Source organism: Marmota monax, unplaced genomic scaffold, assembly GCF_021218885.2.
Source record: "Marmota monax isolate L192 unplaced genomic scaffold, Marmota_monax_Labrador192_F-V1.1 WCK01_AAM20220418_F8-fsc00104, whole genome shotgun sequence".
In the NCBI taxonomy this organism is placed as follows: Eukaryota; Metazoa; Chordata; class Mammalia; order Rodentia; family Sciuridae; genus Marmota; species Marmota monax.
The window spans coordinates 3,967,950-3,994,187 of NW_026693836.1; the positions used below are offsets into that span (position 1 = coordinate 3,967,950).

A 26,238-nucleotide genomic window follows, 5' to 3' on the forward strand; every position below is an offset into this window, starting at 1 on the left:
TGGGAGATAATGATATGACCCAAGGAAATAAGTGCATGTTTTTTCTCTCCCAGGTGCCTGTTAAGGTGATTGGTGCTTTAGGACCTTGGGAGGCTCTTTGAAAAGGACAGAGCTAGTCAGATTCCAGCGATTCACCTTCTGCAGGCTGAGCGTGTCTGGGCGATGGCTGCATAATTTGGACGGAGTCATCACTGATGAAGCAGAGTTGGCTCAGCCAGCGAGTACTCATTGCTCTTTTTAAACTCCACGGCACCAGGGATGAAGTCACCTTTCTTCTTTTAAAACCGAACGGATTTGCTTTGTGAGTCCCTGTCACTTCTGTTAGAGCTTAGTGTTTTTTTTTTTTTTTTCCCACTGCGGGTCACCAGGACCTTCTTCAGGTAAGGAAACTTATTCAGTGGGTTCCCACCTAAAGAAGCTTGATTTGAGGGGAGTTAGAGGGCATCCCTGGGCATAGTTGGAGTGAGATCAAGAGATGCTTGATTTGGTGGTAAGGGGCTGGTTCCACAGCACTTGGTCCTCATTTAAGGGGGTGCAGACCCTGGCTGGGTGAACTCAGCTCTGAGCTTCAGTGGTGGACATGGAAATCTAATCCAGGCTTGGTTTGTGTGCCTGTTTGAATAGTTGTGCAACCAGCTTGTTGAGGAGGCAGTTGTAAGTATTCTCCTTTGGGCTGGGGCCATCCTCACCTCCTTTTCCCCTTTAACGAATGGCTTTGTGTTTGGGTTAACTCTTATCACATCTCAGTATAACAGTCGATGTGCAGAAAAACAGCAACTCTCTGGAAAGCCTTGATTTGTTCTTTTGCCCGCTTGAATGCTTTCCTTCTTCCTCAGGCATGTAGCAGGAGACAAAGGGGCCCAGGATTCCTGTCCTGACATGCGGGTACCTGTGTAAACAATGGCTGTGCTGTTGTGTGGGGGAAGAAGTATGCAAATACATCTGAGTGCCTGTCCATACAAATCCTCCCAAGAAAATGAACATGCTATTTTTTTCTGGTGTGTGGAGGGATTGGGGGAATGGGGGCAGACACTGTGAGCCTAGACAGCACTAAAATTTCCACCCAACACTTTCTATGAGATAAATGAATTACTGTCATTTTCATATGAATTCCAAAGCTCTTATTAGCTTTTGAAGTCTCACTAAAGACATTTGGGTTATAACAGGCGCCTATAAGATGATACATGGCTTTTGAAGACAGAGTTGAAGCACTATCAAGTGAAAACGTTAAAAATTATAGAGTCCTTTATTTCTAGACATAGAATTCTGCCACATATAGTCTTTGGAAAATATTGAAAGGAGCAAAAATCTCATTTAAATAAGAAATGTTTTCTTTGTTTTTAAATGCAACTGTATACTGGCTGCCAGAGCCTGGTTACATATTCGCCTCAAGCATACCACATCCAGATTTCCGGAATTTATTCTCACCTGTGATTTGCTCTACCTCCTGTGCCCCCTTGCTTAGTGAAAAGCTCTGGTTTTCCATTTCAAATTTCCAGATTTCACCCCTAACCTCTTATTCTTCCTCATATTTTCACATCTAGTTTGGCTAACATCCAGCAGATTCAAACTCCACTGTCTCTCTCTGCTCCATCCAGCTCTTCCCACTTCCATAAATATTATCCTAGTGCAAGACCTTATCATCTTTTTCCAAGAATACCGAAATTTCCCATCTGTTCTTCCTCTCTCCTATCATAATTCCAGCAATAGCGAGAGTAATTGTTCTAAAATTGTGTACGTGCATAATCCAAGGAATAATCAGTCTGTTGATTCTGTTTTCTCAGTATCCCTAAAACCTTTTAACTTCTGGCCATTCCACCACTACTACCTTGGTCCAACCCAACAATATCTATTGCCTGAGTGATTGTAATGGCCTCTTAGCTGGTTGCATGCTCCCTCCTAGAATAAGATGCTTTAAGCTTCTTGGCTTCCCAAGCTTTTAAAGTACCTTTTTAGCAGAAAAAAAAAATTGAATCACTTATTACATTATCTGGGTTGAGAAGTGTTTGCAGTTTTATGTCTCCTATAAATTTTAAGGAGAGAGGCCAAGAGAATGGGCAGAAGATGAGGGATATAGATAACTATAAGAAGACTGCCTGAAGAAAGGTGAAGGGCAGACCTTGGAACCATATAGATCTTCGTTTCAGTCTCAGCTCCTCTACTTCTTAGTGTGGCCTTGACCAAATGGCTAAATCTTCTTGAGGCTCATTTTCCTCCATAGTTAAATGGAAATAATAATGCCTACTTCACTAGGTGATCTTTTGGCCCTAACTCATCTTTCCATGGAATTTGTAAGGGGAAGCAGAGATTAGATGAAGTCAGGGAACTGCCCAGACTCCTAAGACCTGGTTGGTGGCAAGTAGATAAAACCCAGAGAAAGAGGCATCAAAGAGGAGTATTAGAAACAGGTTTTGGGGAAGGTACATGGATTAGTGGTTAAAAGCATGAATTTTGAAATCAGTTGGCCTGGGTTCCAATCTAGCTGACTTTGAAAAGTATGGTATTTCTTGTCTCAGTTTCCTTATCTGTAAAATCTGGATAGTAACACCATTGTACAAAGTTCAATGTGAAAAGAAGATAAAATTAGATGATATTTGTAGAATGCCTAATAATTACACTGTGCCTAACACGTACATTGTGGTAGTAGTGATTGTGTTGGTGTGGGGTACTGGTGATATTATTGCCATAGTCCCAAAACCACACGCTCCCTGGCAAACCTAGAGTTTTTGTTAGTCACCTACACCAGAGGTGCCCAAGATAAACCTTCAGCAAATACTTATATCCAACTGAGTCTATATTCTAAATATCTACCCCACTGCCATTGTTTTTTCTTATTGCCTCTAAATGCATTTCCAAACACTCAAAAACCGTCACTGTGCTATATGAACCAAGACCATTTTTTCTTCCACATTTCTTGTGAGACCTATTTTTCCTTCTACTATGGAACAGGTAGTTGAGCAGTTTAGAGCTCAATACATTTTTAACTATGGTTATTTTAAAAATTCTATTTAAAAAGAAAGTGAAGTTGAGTGACTTTTGTAGGGAGCATATGCCCAGGGGGCTCTAAAAATTTCAGGTTTACCAGCTTATAGTTGCCACCACTTTGACAGGACAATCAGGGCAAAGGTGAAAATCAATCACTTTTGAGAGCAAAATGTGAATGTTAAGTTCTCCTGTTTTATTCATTATCTTATGAATAAAAAATTTTAATTTATGAAATTTTAATCTATGAATTAAATTTTGGCATACAGGTTTCATTAAGTTTATTGTCATTCTAATCATGTGGAGTTTTAGAGCAAGAAATATGCAAATATTCTAATTGATAAATACCTAGTGTTTGTATTTAAAAATGTTTATGATAGAATCTTTATAGATTCATCAGTCCATGTATACATCACCCACCCTCCCCCAATGTTAACTATAGTACAATATCAAAACCAGGTAACTGACATTAGTACAATCCACAGCTCTTATTCAGATTTTGCTAGTTATGCATACACTCACTATTCGTGTAATTTTATGCAATTTTTATATTACTTCATGTAACTAACACAAAATTCAAGATACAAAACTATAGCATGACCACAAGTCTTCTTTATATTACCCCCTTACAGTCACACTTCCTATTTTCAACTCCCTGAAACCATTAATATGTTGTCAATCTGTATAATGTTATTTGAAAAGTTTTCCTAAATGGAATCATATAGTATGTAACTTTTGATATTAGCTTTCCCCACTCAGTTTAATAACCTTAAGAACTATCCAAGTTGTTGCATGTATCAATATTGGTTCATTCTTTGTTACTGAGTAGTATTGCATACAACGGGTGCACCACAGTTTGCTTAAACCATTCACCCATTTACCCATTGGAGGGTATTTGGGCAGTTTCTATTTTTGGTTATTACAAATTAAGCTACTATGATCATTTGTGTGCAAGTTTATTAAAAAACATAATCTATCTCTAGGATAAAGGCCTAAGGGTACTGTACCCAACTCTTATGGTAAGTTCATTTTTTGTTTTGAAAGAAACTTTGCCAAGTTGTTTTTTTGTTTTGTTTTGTTTTTCCAGAGTGACTCTAACATTTTATTTTACCAACAACAATGTATGAGTAACAGAGAGTCTCTGTATCCTTGCCAGCATTTGGTTTTATCACTATTTTTTATTTTAGTCATTCTGATAGATGGGTAGTGATATTGTGGTTTTAATCTGCATTTGCCTAATTTTACAGTCTATTAATTGGGCATCTAATGTTGATATTGGACATCTGTTAATGTAGCTATTTGCTATCTGTATATTCTTTCAGTGAAATATGTATTCATATATTTTGACTATTTTATAATTGACAAAATTTTTACTATATGTGTGTGTATATGTGTGTGTGTTATATAATATATTCTAGATACAAGTCCTTTATCAGAAGTAAGATTTGCAAATATTTTCCCTCACTGTATAATCTTCCATAGAACAAAACTATTTTGATAAAGTTCAACTTATTAATTTTTCTTTGTTTAGATTGTGCTTTTAGTGCACAAAATGTTTAAGAACTTTTTTAATAGCCCAAGACTTTCTCCTATTTGTTGTAAAAGATTTTTAGTTTTACACATTACATTTCATCTGTAATACATCATGAGTCAATTTGTGTGATGTGTCAAGTTTAAGTCAAATTAATATCTTACTTATGTGTATCGAATTGCCCTAGCATCATCTGTTTAAAAGTCTCTCTTTCCTTCATTCAATTAGTTTTGCACCTTTGTTGAAAATCAGTTGGACACATTTATAGAATTCTACTTCTGGGTTCTACATTCTCTTCCACTGGTGTGTCCATTCCTCTAAAAATAACATACTGTCTTGATTACTACATAGTAAGCTAAATAGTAGCTATAGTATAAACCACACACTGCTGGAGTTAGTTCTTTCATTTTAGTGTGCTTTTAGAAAATTATTTTGGCTATCATAGGGCCTTTTACTTTCTATATAAATTTTAGAATAGACATGTTCATGTCTACAAAAACCTTGTTGGAGTTTTGATAGGAAACTTGTTAAGCATTTAGTTTACTTTGGAGAGAACTGACACCTTTATTATGCTGCAATTTCTAATCTGTGAAAATAAAAATTTTCTGTATTATTTAAGTATTTTTTTCTTTTCATCAGTGTTGTGTAATTTTCAATATCTGTATTCTGTACATATTTTGTTAGATTTTTACCTAAGTGTATTATTTTCTTTGGCACAATTGAAAATGTCATTGCCTTTTTTGAGTTTTCTATACAGATAATTAATATATAGAAGTGCATATAGTTTTTATATATAATATTAAATCTTAAACTGAATTCATTTATTAGTTCTGGCAGGGTTGTTATTGTTTTGATTCCTTGGGGTTCTCTACATAGACCATCGTGTCATCTGCAAATAAAGTTTTTTCCTTTTAAATTTATGAGAATTTCATTTCTTTATCTTGCCTTATTGTGCTGGCTAGAACTCTAAATAATTAAGTAGGAGTGGTGAGAGTAGACAAACTTGATTTGTTGCCAGACTTAGAGGAAAAGCATTAAGTTTTTCACCATAAATTATGATGTAGCTGTAGAGATTTGTAGATGCCTTGAATTAAATTGAAGAAGTTTCCCTCTATTCCTAGCTTATTGAGAGTTTTTATCTTAAATGCATGCTGAATTTCCTAAATACTTTTTTTGCCTTAGCTGATATAATCATATAATTTTTCATCTTTACTCTGTTTATATAATGTAATTCACCATATCTGATATTGAACCAACCTTGCATATCTAGAATAAATCTCAATTGGTCATAGAATGTTATTCCTTTTTGTACATTGCTGGGTTTAATCTTTAGCATCTCAATTCTTAAGAATTATAGGTCTGAAAATTTCTTTTATACTCTGACTTGTTCAGAGCAGGGAATTTTGTCCTTATAATAAGAGTTTGAAAGTGATTCCTTCTCTTCTAATTTTTGGAAGAGATTGTGCAAAATTTATGTTTTCTTTAAATGCTTTGTAAAATTCTCCAGTGAAATCATTTTGAACCTGGAAATATCTTTGTGAGGAATCTTTAAATTATAAATTCAATTTATTTAATAGTTGTAGAACTATTCAGATTGTTTATTTCATTTTGACTGAGTTTCCATTTGAAGGTTTTTAGGCATTAGTGGACTTCTTCAAAGTTATTGAACTATGAGGGTAAAGTTGTCCATACATTTCTTACTAATTTTTGTGTGTGTGCATGTGTGCTGCAGATTGAACCCAGTGCCACATGCATATGCTAACACTGAGCCACATCCCCATCCTCTCTTACAATTTTTAACATGGAAACAGACATTATTACTGCATATCTAGAATAATATTGGTCATGTATATATGTGACTATATGACCAATATGATTCTACAATAGGTACTCTCAGAAAAATGAAATTATATCCCATCTATGTATGGTATATCAAAGTGCATAAATGCATTCTACTGTCACATATAACTAATTGAAACAAATTTAAAAAAATTTAAAAAATAGATCTGTTGCAATAGCTCCTGTTGCATTCCTGATATTGGAATTTGTGTCTTTTTCTTTTTATATTTATCAGTCTGGCCAGAGGTTTATTAATCTTATTGATTCTTCCTTCTAATAACTTTTTATTTTGTTGGTTTTCTCTATTGTTTTCCTATTTCAGTTTTGTTTATTTCTGCTCTTGTCTTTATTAGTTCCTTCCTTTTGCTTACCTTGGATTTATATGTTCTTCTTTTTCTTATTTCATGAGCTAGAAGCTTAGATTTTTGACTTGGGATCTTTCCTCTTTTCTAATGTAAGTCTTAAGGCTACAAATTTCCCTCTCAACATTTTAACTGCATTTTACAAATTCTGATGTTGGGTTTTTTTTTCATGTTTATTAAGATCTGTCTCATTCTCCGCCCCTCCATCCCACATTTTTAGACTTCTGCATTAATCCATGGCTTATTTAGAAGTGTATTATTTAATTTCCATATGTTTTTCTGATTTGATCCTTTACTGATTTCTAGTTTTATTCCACATCACTTATAATTTTTTCTCTTTTTTATTTTGTACCAGGGATTGAACCCAGGGATGTCAACTGAGTTATTCTCCAACCCTTTACTATTTTGAGGTACAGAAGTTGCTAAGGCTGTCCTTGACTTGTGATCCTCCTACATCAGACTCCCAAATTGCTTGGGTTATAGTCATGTGTATTTCTGAGGAACAATGTCACTAGAGATAAGATTTATGGTTCGATTTTTTTTCTTTCACAACATGAAAAATATTGTCCCAGTTCACTTAGGCCTCCAAGGTTTCTGAAGAGAAGTCCTCCGTTATTCAAATGGAATTTTGTTAACAGGTAGTGCACAATTTCTCTGGAACTGTTTTTTAAGATTTTTCTTTGTCTTTAATTTCTGGGAGTTAATTATGATGTATCTTAGTATGGATTTCTTTGGACTTATTTTATTTGGGATTTACTTGGCTTCTTGAACCTGGATGTTTTTTTATTTCACCAAACTCAGGACATTTTTAGACATTATTTCTCAAAGATTTTTTTTTTAGCCCCATACTCTTTTCTTTCCTCCTGAAGCTCAGATAATAGAAACATTATATCTTTGTTTTTATCCTGTGGAACCCGTGAGGCTCTGTTAAATTTTTTTCACTCTATTCTTTCTTTCTCATCCAAGTAAATTCTATTAATCTGTCCTTAAAGTTAATTAATTCTATTCCCGTTGTGTTTACTACAAATGAACTACTAAGTTCATTTGATGAGTTTTTCATTATTTATTGACAGTTTAAATCTACATTTTTGCATTTAGTCCGTTTATACCTTCTATTTCATATATATATATATATATATATATATATATATATATAATTTTTTTTTCCACTTGTTTCATTTGTATGGTTGAAACATTTTTATAATGGCTGCTTTAAAATCCTTTTCAGATAATTCCAACATCTGAATCGCCTCAATCTTGGCATCAGTTGATTGTCTTGTCTAATTCAAGTCGTGTTTCTCCTGATTCTTGGTACAAAAGTGATTTCCAGTTGTACCTTGGATATTTTGATATTATGTTTGGAGATGTTTGATACTGCCTGCAATTTTTTTTTTTTGTCACATTACTTGGGCTTAGCATAAAAATCCTGGCCTACTTTTGTGGTCTGTAGTTTCAGTGAAAATTTGTTTTCAGAGTTCTTGCAATACAATATAATCCACCTTAACAGGGGGTGGTGGTGCTCACCTATAATCCCAGTGACTTGGGAAGCTGAGGCAGAAGGATCTCAAGGTTAAGGCCAGCCTCACCAATTTAGTGAGGCCCTAAGCAACTTATCGAGACCCTGCCTCAAAATAAAAAATAAAAAGGGATGGGAATGTGACTCATGGTTAAGCAGCCCTGCATTCAGTGTAATCTACTTTGTTCTGGTGCTGACCTCTGAGCTCTTACTTTACTACCACAAGTGTTTAGTGGTTGAGAGGCAGTGGCTAGGCTGCTGCCTTGCCCTGCTGATGCTGCCCCAGGATTGATTGGCTCACTTGCTGTCTTGGATGTGTCCCCTCTGAGACCCCACTGATTCTGATGCAAATGGGACCCACTGCTATTCTGGGTATTGGATGGGGACCTTGCTGATGTTGACATTGAAGTGGGAGGGAACTTGTCAGCAGGTGTCGGCTGAGGGAATTATTTAGACTGCTGCAATGCCATTGCTGCTGCAGGTAACTCAGTGCCTTGTTCCTGCTATTGCCCCGCATGGGAACCAGGGCATTTATCTATCTACCTGATAGTATGCTGCTGGGCTTACCGTTTCTCTTCCTTTGGCAAGACAGAATTGGCTTTTCTTGTTTCCTTTTAAATTCTATATCTGTTGATGGTTCAGGGTTGTTGACCTCTCTGGTGCCCAGAATGGGTATGAGGGAGATAAAAGGAAACCTAGATCCAGAGGACCCAGGCCAATCAGCTTTCTTCTTTCCATCATTCAGAGTCCTCTTATGATTGTCTGTTATTCCAGAGAATTTGGTGTTTATACTTAGAGGAGGGGGTAAGTGAGTATTTAACATCTTGTCCCATAATAAACTTTTTAAATCAGAAAATGAGAACAGCCAGACAATTTCTAGGGGTGAACAATATAGGGGATAAATTCTAGCTATACTTGATATTGAAGCAATGTCATAAAATACAATAGCTAAAGAGATCAATGGGAAAGAAGGCAGAGTCCAGAAATAGACCCAACAAAAATGTATTTCAACCCAGTGATCCTTGGAGTATTCACTGATATTCAGAAAGTAAAAACAAAGCTGGAATTCAGCCTGCAAATAAATTCCAGATTAATAACACATGTGCTAAATATTAAGCAATAAAAATGATTTTCAATTTGACAGATTACTGAATAATCTTGAAGCAAGAAAGACCTTTTTAGGAACCACATCCAGAAACTATGCCAAAAAAGACTGATATGTTTAATTACATAAAAGATTAATAAAAATGTGTGATGAAAGTAATATAGATAAAATAAAATGACAAATGACAATCAGAAAAAGTCATTTATGACACTTACGTAATAGTAAAATATATTTTTCTTAAAATTTGAATAGTATATTCAATGAGAAGAAAAGAGAGGGAAATTTATAAACAATAAATGCCTGCATCAAAAAAGTAGAAAGATTTCAAAAAAGCAACTTTACACAACACAATGAACTAGAAACGCAAGAGCAAACCAACCACGAGCCTAAATCCCAGTGGCACATGCCTCATTCCGAGAGACTGGGGTTTAAGGCCAGCCTCAGTATCTTGATAAGATCCTGTTTCAAAATAAAAAAAAATTTTAAAGCAAGGGTTGGGGCAGATGGGAATGTAGCTCAGAGGTAGAGCACCTCTGGGTTCAAAAAATTATGATTATGGTTATTATTTTAATTATGTAATTAACAAGTATGCATTATAAAAAGGTAAAAAATATAAACTTAATGGTGTGAGAAAGTTTTCTTCAAAACTTCATATTCCAAGCTTGACATTTTACTTCTTTCCCTAGAAGTTTCTATCAAAAGTTTGTTATTCCTTCAAACCACTTCTTTATGTGCTTGTAAGTGTATATGTATGTGTGTGTTTTACAAATTGAATTCTATTCATAAATTGTTTCGCACCTAACTTTTTACAATGTACATATCATCATGACTTTTCATATCCGTTCTTATAGTCATCTAATTTGCCTTAACAACTGTGTGGAATTTATAGTATAACTTATACCTTATTTTATTTAACCATTTATTGAGGGATATCTAAATGTTTTCTTTTTTCATTACAAAGAGTACTGCATTGCATAAATCTTTGTGCTCACTTGTTTTGTAACTGCATTCTGGAAGATAGATACTTAAAAGTGAAATTGCTGGATCAAAGGACATATGAATTTGTATATTAGAGGATATGTCCAATGATATTTTAAAATCTGTTTTTCCAGTCAGGCATGGTGGCACATGCTTGTAATCCCAGTGACTCAGGAGGCTGAGGCAGGAGAATCATGAGTTCAAAGCCAGCCTTAGCAACAGCGAGACAGTAAGCAACCCAGTGTCTCTAAATAAAATAAAATTAGGGCTGCAGATGTGGCTCAGTGGTTGAGTGTCCCTGAGTTCAATCCCCAGTACCCCCAAAACAAACAAACAAACAAACCCACAACTGTTTTTCAATTGGTGCACATCTGTAATCCCAGAGATTCAGGAGGCTGAGGCAGGAAGATTGCAAGTTTAAGACCAGCCTGGTCATCTTGGTGAGACCCTGTCTCACAAAACAAGCAAAACAAGCAAAAGGACTGCATATGTAGATCAGTGGTAGAGCCTTTGCCTAACATGCATGAGTTCCTTGGTTCAATTCCCAGTACTATAAATATAAATAAACAAGTAATCTAGGCTAGTAATCAAGATAGCAGTAAGAGAAAAGGCTGCATGAGTTAAAAGTATGTGTGTATACATATATGTATGTGCACATATGTATATACACATATACATACGTGTATATAATACACATATACACATATACATAGACATATATGTATATACACAAACACATATTTGCAAAGATAAGTTTTGAAAACACATAAGAAACTGTGATACCTCTAGGGAGTGGGACTGTTGATGAGTGAAATTTTTCACTTTAGATAATTCTCACTATTTTTTGTTCTCTAAAAAAAAGAATATGCATTTCTTTTATAATTAAAAATAGTATCTGATTTTTTTCTGCCAGAAACTCCAGCCTGTATGAGGGCATATTTTGTATATCAGTGTTTCTCAATTGTGTCTCCACATGAGAATTACTTAGGGATCTTTTAAAAAAAAACATGGATTAAAACCAGGGAACTGACCCCCGAGATTCTGATGTCATGGTCCAGGCAAGGACCTGGGACATCAGCATATTTTAAAAGTTCCCCAGGTGGTTCTAATATGCAGTCATGGTTGAGAATCATAGCTGAATATGATGTGAGGCTTAAAAGGATCCCAGAAGGCCACTGTGATGAGGTATTTTCAGTACATAATTACTGGGGGATGCAATCCAGAGCAATCTATCACTTCTTTGTCAGGCTAAGTGTTGGCATGAGACTGAGTACAAATAATTCCAAGGAGACATGTGGAAAAGAATTTTGCTTGCATTGTGTAAAAGTATCCATCTCTGTGGAAGGCCTTCTTATCAAACAGATTTACTCAAGCACCCTCAACACATAAAGGATTGCTGTAAACTAGTCATGACCCTGAGAGATACAGGAATTTCTTAGAAGACCAGGAATAGACAAACAGCTGCACCTTAGATTCTGTTTGGTACTGGGAGATCCCCAAAGAGCTACAGGAACCAGTGTTATTTTGAGATCTCTATAAGTTTTCAAACTTCCCTTATCTGGAGAGCCACTCTTTTTTTTAATAAAATGGTTTTGGAAGCCTGATCCAGAAAACAGATGGAAGAGGAGCTATCTTTCCTCCCCCACCTGAAACTCCTGCCTGATGAAACCTTAGCAGGGTCTGGAAATCCAGTAAACATAGCTCTCCCCTTTGTGCTTCCTTTCAGAGGTGTCTATTCCCCATGCTTCCCCCATCACTGACTAATTTTGCCTCTATGTTCCTGATCAAAGAGCGGATTGGCTCGGCTAGCCCAGGACAGTCTGTCACTGATGTAGCAGGATTTTCCACACTGGGTGACTACACAGATGTACCAAACAATTCAAGGAGTCATGTGACTATCCCTGGGAAGCTGGTCCAGAGAGGGAGAGCACTAGAAGTGGGGTATGTCAAGCTGCCTTGTGATAGAAGAAGGAGATTGTGGGTGAGGTGATTTTCCTTAGAATGGAAGAGTGGATAGAAAGGTACCACAACTGACTTAACAGGACAAGCACTAAGTCAGCCCTCAGGGAATGTTGAATTGGAGGGTCATGTTTTCCACTGTGCATGAAACTGTGCATAAAACTGCTTAAATGCTGGTGAAGATGCCCAGGAGAAATCTGGCAGGAAGATGTAGGTTTTTCGGATTCCAAGAATCCAGGTCTTACCAGTCTGGAATGTCAGGAGATTGACAGTCATTTTTCCTTTGACACTGGATCTGTGCCATGGGTAGTATTGAGCACTTGGTTAGTTCAAATTGACATGAGTTATAAGTGAAAATACATACTATTTTCAAAGCCTTCGTATGATAAAAGGAACATCTAGGATTTGTGTTAATAATTTTTTACATTGATTACATGGTAAAATATTTTTACTATAGCAGATTAAATAGAGTATATTATTAAAATTGATTTCACCTGTATTGCTTTTTAAAAATGAGTTGCTATGGATTAAATATTTTCCCCCGCCCCAAATTCATATGTTGAAGCTCTAATCCTCAATGTGACAATATTTAGAGGTGGAGGCCTTTGGGGAGTGATTTGGTTTAGATGAGGTCTTCATGGTGGGATTCCCATGATGGGACGCATGTCCTCAAAAGAAGAGGAAGAGAGAACCTGACATGGTAGCACATGCCTGTAATCCCAGCAGCTCGGGAGGCTGCTGGGATTACAGGCATGTAAAGGATTGCAAGTTCAAAACCAGCCTTAGCAAAAAAGTGAGGCACTAAGCAGCTCAGTGAGACCCTGCCTCTAAATAAAATACAAAATAGGGCTGGGGATGGGGCTCAGTGGTCAAGTGCCCCTCAGTTCAATCCCAGGTAACGGCCCCCCCCCCCAAAAAAAAAAAAAGAAAAGGAAGGGAGAATGGTGCTCACTTTTTCTCTACCATGTAAGGACATAAGAAAAAAAAATGATCATATGCAACACAGGAAAAGAGCCCTCTCTGGGGAATAAAATCAGCTGGCACCTTGATCTAGGATTTCCCACTCTAAGAAATACACATCTTGGTTTAAACTGCCCAGATTATGGTATTTTATAATGACCTAGTTAAAACATGTGACTATTAGAACATTTAAAATTATATATGTGGCTCATATCTTTCTGGTGGATAGTGCTGAATTAGATGGTGATTCTGACATAGTAACCCTGATATTTTTCTCCTGCTCAGATATGGCTGTAAAGATCTTTGTATGAACAACAGCCCTTTGCTGTGGGGCCCTGTCAACATCCTGTTCCTGGTTTGTAATCTGAGCTGTGGCAGTTTATCTCATTCTGGCTCCTTGTCCCTCAGCCTTGAGGTGATACCTTCTCTCAGGAAGCACCATGCAATCCTCTCCTTGGTTTCCCAGCATCCCACACCCAGATGGTATCGTTTATGGCTCCACCTCAGCAAGTCCTTACAGATCGTTCCTCTGCCTCTTCACCTCTCTTGCTTTCCAGACTAGTTTCCCCCTCCCTTTATAGAACTGGCACACAGCAGTGGATTCACATTTACACTCTTACCCATTTTTTCCACTGGTCTTTTTCCAGAGAAATGTATTCTAGCCAGGAGACCTTCCTCTGAGATAAATGACTGCCTCCCAAAGCCTTCTCACATTTCGTTCCCCATGGAATGAAATCTGTGGATGGGACCAAGACACATCCAGAAGTATGTTTACTTCCAGTGTTGTTAATGGCAATCATAAAATATCATTTGTTGAGTTTTTATTACTAAACAGGATTTTGTAGACATTTGTCACTTAATCCTTACAGCAACCTGAAAAATTGTGTCCTATGGTCCCCTATTACAGATGGGAAAAATTAGGTCAATGATATTATATACCTTGCTCACAGATTGCTGCTAGTACATGATGAATATTGGATTTAATTCCAGATCTGTCCCCAAAGAACTTGCTCTTACCCAGTATGCTTATACTGCCTTCTACATGCTATATCACCTTTCAAATTGAACAACCAAGTTAAAATTCAATGCTGCATAGCTAGTGATTTCTATAAGCAACTTTGCTGAAATGATAACACTGGTATGCAGTTGTGTACTGTTTAGATGACTCTCTAGTTGACATCTGGTCTTCACAAAACTCTTGTTTAGGATGGAAAAATGAACTTTATGAGCCTTATTTTGCACACAAGCAAAACTGAGTTCCAGGAATATAAGGTGATTTTTTTTCAGGGCCACTACATTAAAAAAAAAATTCTGAAATCAGGTAAGGACCCAGTTCTCCTGAGATACTGATTTTCCATTTTCCTTGCTCATCAATTTGTACTTGGGTGCCTGAGTGACAGAATTTGGTAACAAATCATTTGTAATGATTGCTGTTTTCACCTTGAATTATGTGAGAAGTTTAAAGATACAGGCTCACTTAAGTTTTTGAGCTGAAGATATGTGAATCTTTATCCACAAGCCTCATCCAAGCCCAAGTCTGGCCAGGCATTGTGCAAACTGAGAGGATGGAAGGATGGATAATGTGACTTTGTCCTGAGAATACAACCTTCTAATGGGGAAGGCAATCTTCTTGTAAAGTGTGTCCTTTTGAAGCTTGTCTTGAAAATCAGGATCGGGTCCTTATTCCCCCCAGTGTTGAAAATTAAACACCCAAAGCAAAAGCAAAAAAAAAAATTATTAAAAGGGTAGATGAGAGAGAGAGAGAAAGAGAGAGAAAGAAAGAGAGAGATCGATCCTGAGAGGAGCAGCTAGTCCAGAGCTGGTGCCCTAGGGAGTGGGGTGTCCTGTCCCTTTATAGATTTCAGGTTTCCTTTGTTCTCACATTTCTACCTCCTACCCTGCCTAAGTGACCAAAAGGGCAGGAAGAGAGCTGTCCAGGGGGTAATTGCTTGTATTGGACAATGTAATCCTTCCCCTCCCCTGTAGATTGTTAGCAATCAGGTGATGAGAAGCACTATCTACTTTTTCCTTTTCTTTGATAATTAGCTACCTGTCCCTTGCCCTGGTCTCACTTTTATCCTCCAGTAGGAAAGGATTGTCCTAATGAGATATAAAGAACTCTAAGAAATACAAAGGGAGAGGGCAGCAAGTCTTCCTGAGGAAGGTTTCATGGTGGAGGGGACTTTTGAGTTTGATCTCAATGAACTAACTTTAGAGACGAAAAGACTGAGTCACAGGGTTCTGCAAAAGACCTCATAATTTTTTAACTTCATTACACTTCCTAAAAATATGCTTGTAACCACAGCTCTTTAGAGAATAGTAGCATACATTATTTATTGGAACACTTAAAATATTAACATCAATAAATTCCACAGTAGCTTTACAAATACCATGCCCAGTTGGATAAGCCAATTTTAAATAATGGTTTTCAGTTACTCAAACTTTCCAATTATACAAAGCTGGTAAGAATTCATGGAAACAAATCAGAAGCCCAGAATAATCATTTCAATTCTCCAAACATCAGCCATTTTAGACAGAGACTCTTTCCCTCTAGCATTTCACATACTTTTTATTCATGCAAAGAGGCATTGCTTCCTCACAGTGGATACTTAGAGTAAGAGTGTTTTTCTCTTCCAAATAAGTGTAAAATTTTTTATAAGTGCCACTGAATTTTATTTCTTCAATATTAAGTGCCTAGATGTCTAATATGTTTGGATTATATTGAGCTAGAAGGCAAAACTCTTCCAAATTTAGAAACTGAAAGACATCAGAGCAAAACTCTTGAGGCAACCCAAGAGGAGACTGCTCTCCATTCTCCTGTGGTCCACAAGCTCATCTATGATTGAATTTTTCAGAAAGCTGACACCAGGCTTGACCTGGATCCTAGATAATGAAGATCTTAGCCTGGTATTTCTGGCAGAGAAGGAATATTCCATCATGTGACCTCTTACTTCTCCCGCTTCAATTAGTTGTTTTGTTTGTTTTCTGGGTGGAACCAGATATATTTATACCCTCTACTTGCAACCATGATGGAAGGCTCCTTCTTATTCCTGACTCACTGAAGAAGGTCCACACCTGCGGGGCTTGGAGAACATCAGAACTGGAGTAAAATCTTGATATCCCTGGAGGAGCATCCTACCTTTAGGCAGTCTTTGAAGGGGCAGGAGGTCCTGGGAAAGCTCTGCAGCACTGAGGATTGTTGGTGAATATCAATCTTTTGTTGAGAATCTACAAATGAATTTTGACAGAGGTGCTCACTAAGGCGGTGAGCTACCTGGGGAAGTAGTGAGCTCCTTACTGCTGGTAGTATTTAAGCAAAGGCTGAGTAGGCATATATTTGGGGTTCTTGCATAAGGCAAAGGTTGGACTAGAGGTCCTAAGATCATTTTACAGCTCCTGTATTCTTTGTTTTCAGGTTCTTGTTTTACCCTGTACATGCCTGTTTCTTTACTCTTAGCACATTGTTCTGTAATGATGTGTCCAGATATTTGCCTCCTCCCACAAGTCTGATATTTGTCTCCTTGAAGAAAAGGACAACATTTATCCTTTTCTATCTCACATTTTTAGCACAATTAGTACATAGAAGACACTGAGTGAATTTTTATCAAATGAATTTATTTATTTATTTTGCATAGCAATGTGTATGTATGAGTGTGTGTGTGTGTGTATATATATATATATAAATTAAAATTAAATTATAAATTAAGATATATATATATATATATATATATATATATATATATATATATATCTTAATTTATAATTTAAGTTATCCACAAGTAGGTCTTGCTTGCAGTAATCATGCTCATGTTCCTTAGAACCAGCGTTTCCTTAAATACCTGAGTGATGGATTATGCTACCCAATTCTCCAAGCACAGCTCTTCTAATTAATTTGTTCCATCTCAACAGAGGTAGCCACAAAATTATAGTTAAGATACAGCCTAAGTATGGCAGAGGTTTTTCTGAATTTGTATTTGTAGACCAAGTCCCCAGTGCCAGAAATGTCCCTCAAAATGGTGACTACAGAACTAGGTGTAACTCATCTGCATTAGGTAGGCAGGTGTCTCACATGGGGAGTCAGGAGCAGTCTTATCCCAAGCTTAGTAAGGGAGGCAGATGTGTATGAGACAGGAACTCCAGAGCCATGCTGGGCAGAGGGACAGGCATGCAAACTAAAGTGAGAGCAAGAATTGGGAAATCTCAGCAAGTTAGACTGGATGAGGAGGTCGGAATGGAGCCAGGAAGCAGAGGCAGATAGGGTGTGGTTGGAGAGTAGAGAAATTGCAAAGAAGCAGAGGAGGTGGGTGAGATTACAAACAGAATACATTTTAAAGGGAAGTGTGAAACTAAGATATGCTTGGGTCAAAGACAAGCATTTCATTCACCCATTCATTCATTCATTCATTCAACTTATCTATATTTTTTACCTTGTGACAGCCACCATGCAAATGGCTAAGGATACTGATACAAATAAGTTGGAATCTCTGCTCTTAAGTGCATAAACTATTAACTAAACTCTACAGACATATTAGCAGACAATTACAATACAGTGCAATAAATGGCATAACAAGGTAAGCATAGGTAGCCTGTGTGAGCCTCTGGGGAACACACAACCAAGTCTAAGGTGAGACAAGAGGGGTAAGTTGCAGTTAGCAACATGAGGAGGGTATGATGGGGTGACAAGGTAGGAAGCAGGAAGAACAATCTTGCTAAAGCTCTGGGAATGACTGAATATTCAAAAGACCGAAGGGGGAGCTTATTTACAGATTGAAAATACCTTGTTATAGTTGGGTCTCACATGCCATGTTAGGCTTTTTCCTGAGAATAATGAATCAAACGAGTATTTTAATTGGGGAGTGACACAATTAGATTTGTGTTTTAAAAATACCACTACAAAGTGTGGAGAATGGGATGGAAGAAGTGACGACCAGGGAGCCGCTGAAGTGACTGCAACATCTCAGTGGGAAATGATGGTGGGTAAACTAAGGCTGGAGCATTGAAAACAGAAGCAGGTAATTCTTGAAAGTTAGAATAGACAAAGCTCAGTGGTTGACTGGATGTGAGATGTAATCAATCAAGGATGGCCAGGTTTCTGGCTTGGGTAACTATGTAGTGGCTCACTCCAAAGGCACATCAGCAAGAGAGGAGGATGTCAATCTCAGGAGAATTTTGGTCATGGGAGAGCCAGAGAGCTAAACATCTCTAAGTCTAAAGGGCCATTCTGCTGGACAGTCCCATACCACTTTATCAGGGTAGCTGAGTCTCTTTGGGGAGCTTAAGGAGATGTAATACCTGGACAGAGTATTCACCCTGTCATTATCACTTATTCATCCATTCAATCAATCAATATTTATTGAATACCAATTTTATATTTATACTATTCCAGTATTCCATGGACTCCAGCGTCTATGCAGGTAGCTAATTTCTTAAAAAAGCAATTCTCAAAGTCAAGAGTTTCAACAGTAAGTTTTTAATAGTTTTTCCTACCCAATCCACCCAACTTGTGCATATTGTTTGAGCCTTCCTATGCTGTTCTAGAGAAAAGTATTTCCTCACTTCTTGTTTCCATGGTTGCAGTAATTTTTTTTTTTCATTAAGTTCCCATGACTGCTTTAAATTTTAGTTTCTTCTTCCTGGACTTAAGTTTTTGATAGAGTTTTTACTGGGATAGATGTTAAATATTTTAGTGAAAACCTTGAATAAGTTGTTTTATACAGTCAGAGACTTGGAAATTATTTTCTAGGATTGTGACTTTCATGAGCAACTTTGAGGCTTCCTGTGACTCAAGGGATCCTGTTGGAGTTTCAGTAACAGATGTGATTGATCAAAGTCTTCCTTGCAATACTTGTATCTGATGAAATTTCATTTCACATTTGATGCTTGGCTTTCCCACGCTGAGGCGTGAAATTTGAGAAGCAGAGAAATCAGCAGGGTTTGCAGGTTGCAGTTAATAAAACACTCAACGTCAACCTATCTAGTTCAGATTAATAAAATGAAATGCATATATGTGAAGTCTAACCTCACACATCCAGATGTTATCATCTTGCAAATTTGTTTCCTGTGGGTGTCTAGGCTATTGGGTAAAGAGGGATGAGGAGTCTACTTTGAAAATCACTTTATGATTAATCACTAATTCCTATTTTTGTCAAACAAATCTCTTAAGATCTCCAACACTCTTTTGAAAGATCTTGCAAGGATTAATGAAGTGATTTTTTAAATTAATGGAGTTATTTTGAATTACCAGTATGTAGTAAATAAATGTTGTTTTTAAAGAATGGACTATTATTAATAATGTTATTTCCTATCTTATCTTTTTGTGTGTGGGAGGTACCCGGGATTGAACGAAGGGGCACTCACTGAGCCCCATCCCAAGCCTTATTTTGTATTTTATTTAGAGATAGGATCTCCCTGAGTTGCTTAGCGCCTTGTTGTTGCTGAGGCTGGCTTTGAACTCACAATCCTCCTGTCTCAGCCTCCTGAATCACTGTGATTATGGTGTGTGCCACTGTGCCCAGATTTTATTTCCTAATGAAGATAAAAATGTTTGATATTTATTTTATGATTAAATAATACAAGTGTGATCATGGTTCAGGGCTGGATTTCTACTACAGATATGTTTTAAATTTTGCACAGAGAACATCTCTTGTTCAACAGTGGACTGCCTCTAGCCCCATTTGTCCACCTCTCATGGGCTGAGGCTATTGCCTCAGTTGGCTAATGGATAAATAATGCAGCTTCCTCAGTTCCCTGATGCAGTATATAAGTTGACTTTGCATGTAAAAGCATAATATTATAGCCTGCAAGTCTTGGAAGTCCGAAACAGGTTTTTGACAATGTCTATTCTTAATACTTTCATTTAAAGTTGAAGTAGTTCAGTCTAGAAAAAGTAAACAATTTCCCAAAAGTCATCCAGTCGGTGCCAAAGTCAGAACTCACAGCTGGATTTATTTTTAAATCCAATGTTCTTACTGTTGCTTTGTGCTATATTCACTCCAGAAAGTCTAGAATTCCCTTCTAAAACTTTTGGGCACTTGGCTTGAACAAAAATTCCTAGTAAGCTAGAGCCCAATAAAGTACACTATAATCTTTAGCACCTCCTTGTATTTTATTAGAGATTTTTGTTTGTGGCAACTCCCCTGAGCACCACACTTCCCTAGGCAGACATCCAAAGAGCAACAAGTCAGTCTGCCATGTCTGCTGTCTGGCAGGCAGCGCAAGAACCTGCAAGGCAACTTTGAACAGCAGTCTAGGGGCCAAATCAAGCCAGCTGGTCCGATTACAGCACATGATAATCAGTGCCCATCCTAATTAGGCTGGCAGGATTTCTGCCATGGTGGATGGCCCACTTGCTGCATGCACAGATGTGGTGACTCATCCATGTTCAATTATTCAGCCACTTTCATTTGAAGACCTGCTACATGCAGAGTGTTATTAAAACCTCTTTTTTATATGAGCAAAAGTTTGGACATGAGTTGTCATGCATTGAGATACTGTTTGTAAGTAGAGATACCACAGGAAGGCCTTCTCAGATGTGGCCAGTGGAGTGGGATGACCTGTTTGTGAATGAAAATTGAGAGCCCTTGTGACATGTGCCTTTCTATCATGATTTTCAAGAAGAGGAGGAAAATTGGTTTCCATGGGGCCTCTTGGCTCTGGGAGTTTTTTAAAAAATAATATTTATTGCATACTTTTCAAATTACAAAAGCAGCATATGTTCATTGTGGAAATTGTAGAAAATTACAAAAAAAAATTCCAATACAATGATAACAACTTTTTAGTTGAATTTTTTTTGGTCTATTTTCTTTGACATATATAAGAATATATCTTTTTTCTCTTTTCATTTTTTCCTTCTCCTTTCTTCCTGCTGAAATTGAGATCTGACTATGCCTCCTAAAATTCTAGAAGTCTATACAACACAGAGAACTAAAGAGGAACTTCCTTGCCTAAAGCCTAGCACGTGCCAGTTGCTCCACCACTCAAATGCACAAAGAAACTTGGTTTGTGGGCTTGAGCAACCTCAAACTCAGACCATGCCCAAATCTTAACAATAAGCTTTTCATGCCAAAGAAACATGATAAATTAGAAACTGACTAATTTCCTTCATGAAATTTTCCCATCTCCAAGAGAACTGCAATACTAATTCACACCTCCTTTTTTTTTTTTTTTTTGGTGCTCTTTATGTATTGTAGGAACTTCTGTTTGTTCTGAGAGCTGCACATACAAGGGGCTTGCTAGAAGCATGGACCTCAGTGAAAAGTGGGCTTTGGAGGAAGGAAACTGGTTGTCGCCTGGTGGAATTCATCATTTTCCCAGCACAAGAGCAGGTATGGACGCTTTTGATGTCCCTGACAAGCGTGGTACTCTTCAACTCCTGCACCTCCCTATGTGAGCCCAGCTGTTCTTGGTACATGCCCAGTGCTGTTGCCTTTTCAAAAGCAGCTGGGTGTAGAGGAGAGGGCATGCGCTCTGAAGTCAGACAAACCTGGGTTCAGTCCTAAACTTACTCCTTACAGGCTGTGGGATTTTGAGAAAATACCTGGGCTGTAGCATAAGAATAAGAATGCCTGCCACACAGAGCTCTAATAAGAATCAGTAATGTAGGCTGCCATTTACCAAGCTTTGGCCCTTGCTAGGTGGGTGCTGGGGTAGGTGAGCACCTAATATGTGTCAGGCATTATGCTCTTGTATTGCTTGCCTCCTAACAACCCTAGAAGCAATCAAATGAAGGCCAAAGCAACAATTACAAACAGAGGAGGTCAGCTCACCTCCCCTTTTTCTTTGTCCAGTTATATGATTATTGTGATTTAGCCTTAAATGATGGGATGTTGTAACTCTCCTGGAGTGGAGTGTAGAAATTAAGAACCAGAACCCTGAGTCAGAACTCTAAGACTCAACTCAATACTTTCCCATCCCCCAAATCTGATAGAGATTGACTTTGATGGTAAAAGGCTATGGATGGAGAGATCAGAGGTTACTGAACTGAATGCACTCACAAGATGCTTTTAGTGAGAGCTTGGCTCCTGTTTGTTTGTGTTCATTCATTCATTTGAGAATACTGTTTATCATATATTATACACCAAGCGATGGGAATACAAGAGAGAAAGCAACATGGACATAGAGATCACTGGACAACATTCTCTGATGTGCCCCATCTCTAAAATGGGACAATTTACATAGCAACATTCATAGAGCTTTTTTACTGTACCAGGATACATCTTCCAAACAACATTATGGCAAACTGGAGGAGAGTTTCCAAAGGGAAACTCAGATGCAGGAATTTGGATGCAGTCCACAGCCGTTTTCTCCTGTGCCCCAACACCTTGTTACTCTATCCACTTTTTAAAAGCTTGTTAAGCCAGTCTGTCTGCACAGACCGTGGAATTAAAGTGAATCTCCTTAGCTCAATATATAGCCCTTTCTGATGAGACCTCGGCCAGCTTCTCCAGACTCATCTCCTGCTGCTCACCACTAGGAATACCCCCCTTCTCTCTTAATAGATCTACTCCCTCAGGAGCCTTGTGTATGTTCTGCTTTCACATCCATGTGAGCCTCTGCAAAAGCTATTTCCAACTGCCTTCCACTTGGACAGTCCCTTCTCATCTTTGAAGCTTCAGCTTGAGTCAGCTGAGCTGGGATTTCTTCTTGCCCTTCCACCTATCTGTCCCCATTCTGTTCTTATTGAGAGGCCCTCTTTGGTGCTGCCACAGTACTTTCCACACTGTATCATGGCTGTCTGTATCCTGAATAGCCTGTGAGCTTCCTGAGGCAGATGTTTAATTCGTCTTTGCATCACTGCAACCTGGCAAAGAGCTGATGGCCAGCGGGTGGCTGGATGAACACATGAATGAATGAATGATGGATAGGACCACATCCTCTGCATATCTCTGCCTTTATCAAGAGGCTTCTTTCTGGGGCTGTGCCAGCCCACCTGGCTGCACAACTGCTTCTGGACACCACTGCATTGCTTTACCCTGCTTTTAGCACACCCATAACATTTCACTCAGTGTCTCCAGGTCTATTTACCAAAGCTTGAAAGCAGAGGAAAGAAATAGGTAAGGTTTGCCCACTGGTGTTTTTGTTACCCAGGCAATAGAATCAACCATCCTAGAATTTTAGACCTGAAGGGAACCTCTGGAATCACTGTAACAAAGGGTTGACAGTGCTTATTGTGACTAGCTCCACATACTATCGTATCCCTCTGAGTTTACCGTGCCAGATATCTACATTCTTTGGAAAAAGGTTGGACAATAGGAAGGGGAAACAGACCTGTGTTGAGGTCTGCCTACAGTGGAGGCACAGCTGTGGGGTAAGTGATGAGCCTCTGAGGCAGCAAATCCTATGAAATCTGGTTCCAGTTCAGATAATTTGTGTGCAATGATGGAGGCACCCAAGACAAAGTCTGGCCATGTTTAGATATTAGATATTAGGGTATAGCACAATGACAAGGGATGGATTGGTGAAATCTGAAAATGCTTGTGGGCTGCTATTAGGGTGGTTCCGAGGCCCGGGCTGGGATTCAGGAAAGATGTAAGTCTTAAAGGGACTGAGTAGGGAGGGAAAAATGGGAATCTGGTGAAGTCTGGAAGTGGGATGAGGAAACTCATGCAGAAACAAAGAGTGCTCACCCCACGGTGCCAGAGCTAAGTCAGATTGGAGAAATCAAAAAGAATTTTCTTTTCTTTCTTTCTTTTTTGTGGAGAGTACGGGGGATTGAACCCAAGAGTACTTCATTACTGAGCAACATCCCCAGCTCTTTTAAAATATTTTATTTAGTGACAGGATCTTGATAAATTGCTGAGGGCCTCACTAAGTTGCTGAGGCTGGCTTTGAATTTGCGATCCTCTTGCATCAGCCTCCTGAGCCACTGGGATTACAGGTGTGCACCACCACACCAGGCTCAAAAAGATTTTAAATCATTTACTAAGTATATACTATTATATACAATTGTCAGACACTACACTAAACCTCTTTTTGTATAGTTATAGACTATCTCAAGCTTTCTCACAACTGTATTCTCGTTTTATAAATGAAGAAACTGGGCCTGAAAAAGTTAAAGAACTTGTTCAAGGTCATTCGGCTTACAAATGACGTAGCTGGGATTTGAAACTAGATCTGTCCCATCCCAGCCACCATAAGCTATTGCTCCTCAATCCATTCTCCAACACTCCCTACTCTGTCTTCATAATTTAAGGCTCTGGTGAACCAGTTACAAACCTTTATTACTGGTGGTTTAATTGCCACAGTAGAAAAGAGAACTAACTCTGAAGAGGGCCAAAAAATCAACAGAGCTGTTGTAACATGTGGATCTTATCCAAGCCTGCAGCTGCCTCATCTAACGCGCTGCAAGGTCTCTACCCACCTGCTTCCAAGTATCTTTTCTCAGCACCATGTTTCTCTACCCCATCTCTCCCCACCATTGACTGGTATTAGCTGCTCCATCTCTTAGGCCCAATGGGGGTTAGTGGGGTTTGGATTTCTAATGAAGTACTGGGAAAGTCCTAGAAATGTTCAGGTCTTGGGGTCTGTTTCTTGGCTTCATGAAATCCTGTGAGAATTGTGTTAACTGCAGGGAAGTGCAGTCATCCTGGTGAGTCATAGACCTTGAGGCAGATCCACACAACATCTGTCCTTGTGTTATCCTTGGAGCATCTCCGGCTGCCATTAGGGTGGGACTACCTTCAGGAAGCTGGCTGGGGAGAGCCCAGGATGTCTGGGGGTGATAAGGAGTTTCTGAAAGAAACTCTCTCTGTGTCATACACTTCCAATGACCTGGGCCAGTGGGTTTTCAAACTTATTTTAAAGATCTGGAGGGCATTTTCCAAAATGAAATTGTATGTAATCCCTGACACCTAAAACACGAGGGGATGGTCTTTGGCTGGTGCCCTGTTTCTGACAGTTGCATTACAAGTTGATCTGGCTCTTCATTTGATTTGTCCACTGCCACATTGTACGTATATGTGATGCAGGAGGGAGGCCCTTCTCAGTAACACCATAAAACATTTCTTCTTCCTGTTCCAGATGTGCTCATTCAGCTATTTAGGAGTCCTGCTGTCATCTACTCTTCTCAGGGGACTCCACCTGTTTACTCACCTCATTAGGGGAGAATCAGGAAGTCTGGGAAGCACAGCCTGGCAGGGTGGACCAGGTGTATTGCAGAAATTTAGTGGGACTGCTTCTATTATGCTTTTAAAACAGGAAAGAGCAGATTTCCCTTCTGGTGCCTCTCAGGGTCATTGCTCAGGAAGGAAGGAAGCAACCTTTTCTGAGTGCAGTTTGTAAGCCAAGTGATACCACTGCATTTCATTCAAACCCTCACTGGAATCTTGTGGAGTAGTTATTCTGATCTCCATTTTGCAGATGAGTAAACTGAGTCTTGGAAAGACTGGTTAGTGAAGCCAGACTCACACAGCAAATGGCAGCAGAGCTCATGTTGAGACTCAGGGCTTTACACTTCAGAGCTGTGTCCTGTCCATTACTTTTTCGTCAGTTTCAAAGGACAATGTTATTCTACATCTCCACATTTCCATGAAGTTTGATGCTTTTTGTCTTGCATTCCATGGTAAAAGAGGAATATAGGAAACTCTGTCACCCATGACCTTTTACTGGCATTTGTTCCATTACACTTCCTAAGGGCCATCATGTGTTCTACCCCTCTCATTTTATAGACACCAGTGCAGACGAGGTGGTTTGGGGTCTTTTCAAAGTTTAATGACAAGACTACAGCTAAAGTCCAGACCTCTCTTCCTGTCCTTCCCATCACCTACACTGTGATAATCACACAATGTACTGGGAAAACCATTTTCAGGTGGAAGAAGAGATACATCCCAAGGTCACTCTATTTGCAGCTCTGAAGGGAGCCATTTTCTCTCAAGCCTCTGTACAGGATGTTGGGGTGAAAAACACAAGATCAAGGTGGTCGGCATTTCAGCAGACACTCACATTCATCTTATGGATTTTTAAAAATAGTTTTTTATAGATTGCAATTGCAGCAAATGTTTTTGCCCTT

At 38.5% G+C, this 26,238-nt stretch overlaps 1 protein-coding gene across 2 annotated transcripts in view; it reads left to right on the forward strand.

The window, feature by feature from the left end:
- The first annotated feature begins 217 nt into the window (after window positions 1-217).
- The window catches only part of Amotl1 (angiomotin like 1), a 156,532-nt gene continuing 130,511 nt past the window's right edge, over window positions 218-26,238 (forward strand). For both annotated transcript variants that reach the window (XM_058584971.1, XM_058584972.1), the window contains exons 1-2: window positions 218-380; window positions 21,422-21,556. In XM_058584971.1, the coding sequence (XP_058440954.1) occupies window positions 21,472-21,556 (85 nt within the window). In that variant the 5' untranslated portion in view covers window positions 218-380; window positions 21,422-21,471. The remainder of the gene's footprint in view (window positions 381-21,421; window positions 21,557-26,238) is intronic.